The 11103-nt window shown below is 39.7% G+C and overlaps 1 protein-coding gene across 1 annotated transcript in view; it reads right to left on the bottom strand.

Moving 5' to 3' along the window:
- Positions 1-11103, bottom strand: part of LOC109936096 (signal-transducing adaptor protein 1-like) — an 84260-nt gene that overhangs the window by 37915 nt on the left and 35242 nt on the right. The window contains exon 3 of the mRNA XM_048621065.1: positions 6993-7064. Coding sequence (XP_048477022.1) covers positions 6993-7064 — 72 coding nt within the window. The remainder of the gene's footprint in view (positions 1-6992; positions 7065-11103) is intronic.

Genomic DNA, 11103 nt, shown 5'->3' with positions numbered 1-11103 from the left:
AGACCCTTCTTTTTCTGAAGAAGGGTCTAGGCCCGAAACGTCAGCCTTCCTGCTCCTCTGATGCTGCTTGGCCTGCTGTGTTCATCCAGCTCTACACCTTGTTATCCCTGGAGGAGGTTACTTGGTAAATACCTGATTGCAAAGGAATTTGTCCAAAGAATTGCTTCCTCCTTTAATTAAACTCTTCCACTGGTTAAATGAAACTGTTCAAACTAAAGCCAGTTAGCAATGAAGCACTCCAATTTAGGAAAGCAATTACAGTATGATGGAGAAAGAACAGGGTAGTGGGGTTAATTAGATAGTTTCTTTAAAGAGTGGGGCAGGAATGAGCCAGCTGACACCCTTTTGTGCTGTCTGATTTTATAATTTAATTACACTTTTCTCATATTAGAAAGAGTTTCATTTTAAATTAGAATTTTCCGACCTTCCCTTGTCATCATTTTCAACAAAACATCTTTTGTCCCACTGAGCTTCAGTTCCAGAAATCTCTCCTTAGTTGAACAGCATTAACAGGAGTAGAGCCTGATCTACCTCAATTCAATCCTCATTGAGCAGATACCATATTCTTAATACTGACTCATGCTTGTTATCTTAGCTCAGGTAAAACTTAACCATTGTTCAAGTTCCTTATTATAAGAACTGGTTGATGTTGCTCAGCTTGCCCACAAAATAACTTGTTTAGTTATGCCATTATCATTGAAGATTAAATTTAGGTGTATTTCTGTCTGTTTGATGATTATGATGGGTGCCAATTCTTGCTTCAAAAGTGTTTAAACCAGATATTTGGAGCTAATAACAATAACTCGCACTTTCCTCTGCTCACCACCAAGTTACAATGGGAACATCAGCTAAACCCATAGGAAATTCTATCCCAAACATTACAGATATCAGAGCATTGTAGTTCCAACAACAACAATGTGCATTTGTGTATCATCTTAAAAACAGTAATATATCACAGTAATTCACAGGGCAGAATCAAGTAAAATCTGAAAGAAAGCCAAAGGAGTGGACATCAGGAAACATGAACAAACTCTGTCAAAAGTGATTTTCAAGGAATGTTTTGAAGGACGGGGTAGATAGAACAGAAGTTGTTTAGGAAAGGAATTGAAAAGCTTAGGGATGAGACAAATGAAGTCACATCCACCAACCATGATGGCAATGAACTGAGAAACGCGCAAGAGATCAGAAATGCAGAATCCTGGAATGGTTATAAGACTGGATGAGGTTAGAAAGACAGGCATATTATAAAGGAGAAAAATCAACTTGCAATTTCTCATTTCTTGATATAACTTGATATATCCCAAGTGGCCAAGTTTAGTCCATATTGTAACCAATATTTTCCACCTGCATTTCATATCTAGAGAACAGCAAGCGATGGTAGGGAACACAGCTTGCAGTGGACTTCATGAGCATGACTCTGCCTGGTTGCCAGGTAGATGTCATCCTCCCACCACCTCTGCAAAGGTGCCCTTTTAAATCACTGACCCCCACATGGGGGAATTCCACATTGATGGAAAAGGTGGGAAAATTATGATTTAAAATGAGACTTTTTCTAACATCAAAAAGTATAATTCCACATTGAATTTTGCTTCCAACTGTTCTCCTTGCGTCTGAGCCCCAGCTTACACGTTACCCACCCTGCTCCTTTATGATTACCCCTGTGGAAGCCATGGTGGTGATCACCGTCAATAGTCTCTCCCCCTCTCATACTGTTGTGCCAATCCCCATACACCCCAAGTTTCCCTCCATAACATTCCTTGTCTCCACTTCAACAAGTGCCTCTGCTTCCCTCACGCTTTTCTGTCAATGATGCCCTCATTGCCCCTACAGGCCTCATTTTCACTCTCCTGAACAATCAACAGGCCAACGCCCAGGATTATAAATCATCCCAGACCTCTGACAGGCTTCGACAAACAGCACCTGGATACGACTGACTAAATCCCTGACTGATTATATGCCATTCCCCAGGCTGCTTGCAATAGCCCAACAGGACTGGCCACTGCCCACTAATTAGGCATATCCCTTGAACGTACCTGGACTGAGTGGATGACTGACCACAGGCAAGCCCCCGGACAGTGTGTAAACTGTGTCTGTGACTGATGCTACAAGAAATCCCTCCTGACCACACTGAACTCTAGCCACCACTCAGTTGCCGACTTAGCCATTTTTGTTGAATAAATATGTAGTGCGTTTGCTGCACAGACAGCTGGCACATGCTGTAGGTGGGAGATTTACATCTTGGTGTGTCATGCAATAATACATTTATTCTTAGTCTTAGTGAGCCTCCACACTTGTCTGCTCCGGTGAGTGCCTTGAATTGATTTCCAAGGTCGGAAGACCGCTTTGGAGTGAGGATTGGCTTAACAAGGGACTTTAAACAGGCACACATCTGCCAAATTGGAAAATTTCCTGACTTGAGCCACATGCCTCAGAACAAAAATCTGAGCAGTGTGAGAGAAATTGAGCCTCAAGATGCTGAAGGCTTGGAGCAGTTCAATGCTTTATAATACAACCTTAAACTTCAGTGAAAGCTATATTACCCATTTTCTTCTTTGGCTCACATTGTAATTTGAATACATGGCAATAACCTTGTCAAGAAATTGGTCACTACTCTATTACGCTTCCACAGTTGTCTACCACAAATCTACTTTTATCGTTCAATAAAAATGTAGGGTTTCCTATATTTCTAAGTGCTATAGGATTGGCCTAATTGGTAACCTCCTAAATAGAGTTCAAGCCATTTGTACACTGTGTAACCTTGATGCCAAAATAGGAAACATTATAACCATCCTGTGGGATAATAGCTGCTGTGATTAGTACATTTCTTGTTGTAAATTGCACAAACTCATGAACAGGCTTTGATTCTGAGAAGTGTCCAGTTTATGTTACATTAAGGGTAAGGTATCTCAAAGATTTGAACAACAGGTGAGTTCTGTGGTATTTCACACTGTTACTATACAATAGAAATGAATGGTGTTCCCAACTAACAGGCTGTTGCCATCAAGTCAAAAGACTTTCCGCCTATCACACAAATGAGTGATGTACTATATGAATTACAATGTAAGGCTGATGCAAGGTACATAGCTGCATGTCACAAACACTGGCCAATCATATCAAACAGTATTTTCCTTGGCTGTTTGCAACAAACAAGGTAATGACCATGCCAAACCAGCCTGTGCTTGCAAAGCTCTCCCAACTGCCAATATTGGATGTGATTCTGCAATTGTACAACGTTTGCTAAATAATAAGACGGTGTGAAAAATTACACTGAAAACCAATTAAGGATTGTTAGTCAGGCTCCCAGTGTGGTGTACTTGCATGTCCTGGAAACTATACACATTATTACACAATGTCCTGTCTTGGCAGACAGAAAGAACATGTTCACAACGCTGCCTCTTTCAACTCAATGAAAGAAGTGACAGTCATTATATAATTCATTTCCTAAGGCAATGCCTATATCAATCACAGCCAACCTGTCATTAACTGTTGATCATCACTAACTGGTGCATTCACGACGGCAACACATCCACCAATCCGAATCCATTTGACAACCAATCAGCATTTCCCCCTCATACAGTATAAATTTTGTTTTCCCTTTTATTTTGGTATTTCTTACACATTGTTCTGATGACTGCAAAATGAAAAGCCTTGACCAAATGTGTTTTTTTTGGCAATACTCAAGTTTTGCTCCAAAAAGTGACTATTCATATCATGTCAGCTCCCCAGAAAATTTGATAATTGCTTGACTAACTAAAATAGGTCTCCTTAGCTGCAAACATTAGTCAGATGCAAAGGTTGCTTCCATCTGGTTACAGTCCTGCCTTTTCTTTCTATGATTGACAGAAGCCTGCATTTTTACAGGGATTCTATGTAGTTTCTTTTTTGATCGCTCTTCCTTATGTGTGAATAATGCAAGTGACTTAACTTCAGCATTTTCATATAAAAGTGGAGACTTTTGTTTTTCAAAAGGATCTTAACTTTGGTGTTCTTGAAGTATAATAAAATCTGATCAACATTCTTTAGATTGGTTTTATTCTTCTATTGACCTTTTATTGTTTTTTTGTTCAAAATGCCGTCTCCAGGAAGTCCTGAAACTGACAAGGTGCTCAATCAGCTTGTACTTGAAGCTACACCTTCCCTCCTCAAAATAACCAACTCTCCTACCTGGAGTTTTCAAAGGAAGATTGCAATCTCCTGCCCTTTGTGCCAATATCAGGGTGTTCCTCAGATATGCAGACATACTGCTTTCAGAATCCTATGTTGACTCAATTTTACTGCCAGGCTCAATGTTTCAGTGCACTGTTTGGATTTGGTGTCAAAAGAAGAAATTGCTGGAAAAGCTCAGCAGGTCTGGCAGCATTTGTGGAGAAAATCAGAGTTAACGTTTCAGGTCAAATGATCCTTCCTTTGTGTTTGGCGTTATTTGCCATCTCACAGGCTAGACAAAATATTCACTGCCCCAACCACACAGTTCACTTCGTAAAATTATTGTATTCCATTTATTTGTAAATTTTAAAAGCAGTTTATTCCAGCCAAACCGAAGATCAAGGACTGAAGCATTCACTTTGAAAAATATTTAGCCTCCAGATATTGGGATGGCCAAAATACTGACCACCCTTACTTGCCTTATAAAGGTGAGCCATCTCCTATAAACAAAATATAAATTAGGAGCAAAAATAGGCCAGTTGGCCCTTCATTCCTGCTTTGTCATTCAATATGTTCGTAGCTGACCTGTGATGATTGCAGCAGAACCCATTGCAGTCAGAGTAGTAATGGTCCTTGTTGTATAATGAAACAGAGAAGCCAGTTGGTACACAGCATAGTCCCATAAACTCCAACAGGGCCTCTGCAAGATAATTTGTCTTTTAATGATGTTGGTTCAGAGATATATATTAGCATAGCGACCAAGAGAGACCTCACTTAAGAGATCTCACCTGCTTTTCTTTGGAATAGCATAGCGGTATTTTTCAATCCATCTGAGACACCAGCGAGGGCAATGGTTTATCGTATCATCCCCAAAATGACACTTTAGCAGTTCAGCACATCCAGAGTACTATGCTGGAGTGTCATCCTAGATTTTGACTTGAAAATGTCCAGAACATGGCTTGAATACACAACTTAACACAAAGGCAAGATTACTCCTTTACAGCCAGAGACAACATGCATTCATTAGTGAAAGGCACGATTGCCAAAATCAATAGCAAACTTAAGTTAGTACAAAGAAAAAGAAATAAATAACTTTGATTTAAGTAAAGGGCAAACCTAGCAGCAGTCAGAATTGAAACATTCACAACTTAAAAGCATCAGCAGCAGATTAAGTGACTAAACATATAGACATCAAGTCACAGTCAAGGAAATTCATCACTCGCTTGTACAAAGCCAGTAGAGAGGTTATCAGAATGAGACAGAAAAAGGCATGTGTAATATTTCAAAACACCAGTGCCTGCCAAAGTATCAGTGATGTACAAACAAGATGTCAGGACTCACTTCTGGTTCTGCTCCAAACTGATGAGTATCATGGAAGATCTGCACAGGCCAGAGCTAGCAGAAGTCACTTAAATTCATGATCTTGGCAAAACGGGAGGTTTTTCTTAGTTTCCACAGTCTTTTATTTGCTCTCCAGTCTCTATAGTACATCAACAGCTGAGCAGTACCAAAACAGAAATACCTCTGGGACCAGGAAACTAGGATATATCATATATTGGGAAACAACACAATGTCATATTTAGTGTGTATTTGCTTTGATTTTCAGCAAATTACAAGCTATTAGATTCAATAATCCATAAATTCCTACTGGCTAGCAAACAGTTTGCTCATCCAACATTTTTGTTTTAACAGATGTGTAGAAAACAAAACCCACTTAAGATAAACAAGTTAACATCACAATTAAATAGAATACACTGAAAAATGAAATGAATATACGAAGTTTTCATCTGCCATAGTATCCATGGCACAGGCTGGAATTTACCAGCCCTCCGCACAGGTTAGGTGCTGGAATTAGGAAGAGCCCCATAAAATGAGAAAGGACAGCAGTGGGGGATAAAGAAGTGTGATGGGTACAGTGCAAATCATCTTCCTGCCACCAGACTACTTTATAAAGTTAAAGTTGTCATTGTTCCAGAGCCATAGAGCTGATAGTTCATTAGAGAGAGAAACAACTGATGGCAGCTTAACCTGATGATTACTACACTTCAAGCGAGAGGAAAAATTGAGAAGGAGAGTCCTTCATGGTGACCTCAGCCAGTGTGGGAACTGAACCTGCCCTATTGACATCACTCTGCATCACAAACTAGCTGTCCATCCAACTCAGCTAACCAGTGAGCCCTTTTACCAGCATCAGAGAAGGTAGAATCCTCTCACCAAGAGGTCAATTCTGCCACTAATGTAGACAATTAAAGGCATGATCTCAACAACTCTGGCATTTTACTAGCAGCATACAGGGCTTCTACCACATGGGGTGCCTTGGTACATCGTAAGAAACTACAGAAAGTTGCGAACACAGTCCAGACCATCACACAAGCTAACTTTCCATCCATTGGCTCCATCTACATTTCTCAATACCATGGAAAGATAGCCAACATCATCAAATACCCCTCCCACCCCAGTTATATTCTTTTCTAACCTCCTCCATCAGGCAGAAGATTCAAAAGCTTAAACATATGTACCAATGGGTTCAAGAACAGCTTCCTCCGACCCTGTTATTGGATTTCTGGGTGGACCTCTCAAATTTGAAACCTAATGTTGATCTTGCTTTATGTGCACCTTCATTGTAGCCTTATCTTTGTATTCACACTCTGTTCAATCACCCTATGATCTTTGTATGTTATGATCTACCTGTACTGCATGCAAAACAAGACTTTTCACTGTACTATTCCCAATGACCACAATAATCTATGTCTGTGTTAGAATAAGGCCAAATATTGAAGCTGAGACTGTGAACAATCATTTGACCTTTGCAAACCAAAAGATTCCAGAGTAAAGGTCTTTCTTACCATTGATTCCTTTTCATCACAATAAAAGAATATTGAAGACCCTCGTAACTCTGACCAGTATCTTTGGAAGTTCTGTTAAGTAGATAAGAAAACACATCATTGGGAGGGGAAGAAGCGGCTTCATGTTTTCTCATTATACTTTGTAGAATTATAGAAATATAAATGGTTACAGCACAATAGGAGGCCATTCAGCCTGTTGAACTCATTCTGCCATTAATAACAGCAACTAATTTGGTCCTGCTTCTCCTCCCTTTCCTAAATCCCTACACTTTCTCCCCTTCAGATGTTTTCCAATTTCTTTTGAAAGCCCATGACTGAATCTATCTCTGTGACCCTTTCAGATACTGCATTCCAAATTGCAATCGTTCACTGCTGTCTTTCCTTAAGTTGTTTCTTTTGTCAATGAATATCATGAATCTGTTTTTGCTGATTCTGGACCTCTCTGACAATGGAAACAGTTTCTACCTACCCTGACTAGATCATTCATGATTTTTGATGCGTTTGTCAAATCTTCTCTTATATTTCTCTGTGTTCAGGAAAAGAACACCAGCTCCTTCAAACCATCTTTGAGTATTCTTAACTGTTCTCAACTCTTTTCTGCACCATTTCTAAGGCTTTCACCACAGTCTTAAAGTGTCATGCCCAGAATTGGACACAATAGCCCAGTTGATGACATACCAGCTTTTTGTGAAACATCATTAGTCTTTGCTTTTCTACTCTATTTATAAGGCCCAGCTTTCTATATGCTTTTCAAAAGCATTTTCTTAACCTACTGTGTCATTTTGTTTTTAAAAACTTGTGCATACATTCTGCTAGGTCTCTCTGCACTTGCACACACTTTGAAATTGCACTCTTTATTTGATACCGCCTCTGATTATTATTTTTGCCACAATGCATAACTTCACATTCTTGCCATGTGTCCAAACTATTCAACCAGCCTCTTATGTCCTCTTCAAGCCAATCACTACCCCCCTCAGTTCACTTTACCATGTTTTGAAGGTTTATGTCATCTCCATATTTTGAAATTGTGTTCTGTACACCCAAATCTGGGCCATTAATGAACATCAAGAGAAGCAGCAGTCCTAATATGAATCCTGGGGAACCTCAATGTATACCTTCCTCCAGTCTGAAAAATAACCATTCACCATTACTGTCTTTTTTTGTAAAGTTTTTAGTTTATCATAGATGGTGCTCAGGCATTAACCATCTTGGAGACTGAACTAGTTACATTCTAAGTAACTCATGGATTAAGGGGACTTGATTTCCACTTTTAAAGAAGGAAACTCATTAAACTTTTGCAAATATCCTATGACAACTGTTGTCTATAATCTTGTTTCTTATTTGAAATTATCTACAATTTGCTAATGAAGTTCCTTCAACTCACTATATTTTAAAAACCGAAAGAACTGCAGATGTTGTAAATCAGGAACAAAAACAAAGTTGCTGGAAAAGCTCAGCAGGTCTGGCAGCATCAGTGAAGTAAAAAATCAGAGTTAACGTTTTGGGTCCGGCGACCCTTCATAAGAACTGAGGAACCGAAACGTTAACTCTGATCTTTCCTTCACAGATGCTGCCAGACCTGCTGAGCTTTTCCAGCAACTTTGTTTTTGTCACCATATTTTAAGTTTGTTCTTTGTTTAATATTTATTCAATTTCAAAATTATCATTCTTCCACTTGCCTCCAAACTCCTTAGGATTGTGGTCAACACAGTCACAGAAGACCTGTTCCTTTAAACGGTGATATTTATATAAATGTACGTTTTTCGTTGCGCATTCGGTGTTAATCTGGTACCAGGCACTAGATGGTGCTTGAGAGGGGCGTGTTCCTCAACAATAACAATAATTTGTGTTCACACAGTGCCTTTTAATGTATAAGAAGTGCTTCATAAGAGTATTATAGAGCAAAGTCTGACACCGAGCCACTAAAGGAAATATTAAGATGAATCACTGATTGCTTAGAAAAAGAGATAGGTTTTAAGAAATGCCTTAAATGAGGGAGAGATAAAGAGAGAGATGAAGAGGGAAAGAGTTTATGGGGGCACTTCCAGAGTCTGGCTTAGGCTGTTGAAGGCACAGCCACCAACGATGCACCAGTCAAAATTATGGGCGCATAAGAAGCCAAACTTTAGCCGAAATAGTTCAGTTGGGAAAACGTTAGACTGAAGATCTAAAGGTTCCCGGTTTCAGCAAAATAAGAAGTTTCTTTCCGTATCAGCACTCATTTAAAGGGACCTCTTGTGGCGCAGTGGTAGTATCCCTACCGAGAGACTCAGGTTCAAGTCTCACCTTGTGTAGTAACACGTTGATTAGGGGAGAAATAGGTTTTTTAAAAAGTCAAACAGTTATCTTGAAGGACTGTAGTGGATCCTACAGATTGGGTGGAGTAATGCCACTGTGGGAGTTGGAAACAAAGATGAGAATTTTAAAACATCTCTGACAGTCAGGAGTTTCTGAGCTCGCCTCACAAGATGCTCCTGAATAGCGACTCCAAGGTTTTGTTGTAGTAAATCTACGGGCAGAATCTTAGCACCATTGATGACTCCGTGTTTGGGTACAAAAACATGCCCCAGTGCTGTTAGTGCTGTCTGGCTGTCTGTATGATCTTACCAGAGGCAAACAATTAAGAGACCATATCTGTGAACGCTATCCAATTAAAAATGGTGAGTGGGATAAGCACCCAGTTAGTCAACTGGAGACTTACAGCCTTTGTCTATCATCTGTCTCACTGCGAGAGCTGGGTACTGCTGCAGTGGACAAAAGGTGCACTCAGATGACGTGTTCAAATTTAAACACACTTGTTCCACAGATATCAGGAAATCATTATGGAGACCAACCAAGTTGCTTGGAGGGCTGCAAGCATAGAAACACTTGCAAAAAGCCTGGGCATTCATTGGAAAACTGTCTCCAAAACCTTGCCAGGCTTTGCATTCAACAGAAAACCTGTCCACAGTCAGGCGGGCCCCAGTGGTCTCCAAACTGATTACCCAACAACGGCAATTCAATATTTACTCCTGGACACACCTTCAAGCTTGCTTCCACGTGCCCAGGAGTATTTCACCCTATGAGTTTTTAAAAAGAGATTTTGGTCCCATTTGTCAAGGTTTTGTTAAGGAAAATAAACGTCTGCATTTCCAGTTGATCTGCTTTAACTGCAAATGCAGACTTTTATTGCTTAAAAAAACCTTGATGAATGGGACGAAAATCCTTTTCAGGCAGATCTTTTCCCCTCCAACAGCAGCTTTGCAAATAAATTGTCCTGCAAGAGCAAAATGAGCTTGCTGGAGAGAAAATCCAGGTTGTCCCAAGGATCTTGTGGAAAACTGGCCTTATACAAGATCACTGGCAACTTGAAATTAGGTCTTTTATTTGACCTCATAGTTTGAAATCCTCGGGGCAGCAAGGCGAGTGGAAATTATAGAAAGGAATTTTACAAATATAAGTAGAAATCGCTGACATTGCTTGTGATACAAAACTCAGCACCCTATACCTTAAAATGCAACCACTGCCACCTATCTATTCTCCCTTGTACCTGCTGGTTACATTGAATGCTGGTGTTCAAACCCCTCAGACGAAGCACAGGTCTTTGACCTGCAGAGTTCCCATTTTGTTTATTTTGTTGCACTTTTTAATTAATTATTACTAATTTCTAAAACTAGAGTTGATAAATAGTGGGTGACTTTACCTAAGGCTTAATTGAAAGAAGATGCTTGATTTCAAACGTATTTTTGTCACCGCTCCACCTCCCGCTGAGTTGACCAGCAGGAAATGTAGAAGTATTTCATTACCACGGGTTTCACATGTGCCAGTTTAACTTTTCGTGAAATTATTAACAGTTCAAGTTCACAAATGAAATGATAACTATAAAAAGCAGTGCATGTTATTAATAATGAACCCTTTCTCCAGTTATATTGCAAAGCTGCTGGAGATAAAATAAGAGGTTACTTGAGGCAGGAAACCTCACAACCTTTTGAACACTTGAAGTGTCATAACATTCAAGGCTACTACTCTAGTATGGGAAAGTGGGATTAGTGTAGGTAGTGGCATATTTTTGTCAGTACAGGCATGATGGGCCAAAGGGCCTCTTCCATAGCGAATGATTCTATATTCTACA

This window comes from Rhincodon typus, chromosome 3 (genome assembly GCF_021869965.1).
Source record: "Rhincodon typus isolate 14 chromosome 3, sRhiTyp1.1, whole genome shotgun sequence".
Classification (NCBI taxonomy): domain Eukaryota; kingdom Metazoa; phylum Chordata; class Chondrichthyes; order Orectolobiformes; family Rhincodontidae; genus Rhincodon; species Rhincodon typus.
The sequence above is the reverse complement of the archived record's forward strand: the minus strand, read 5'-3'. Positions and strand labels throughout refer to the sequence as shown.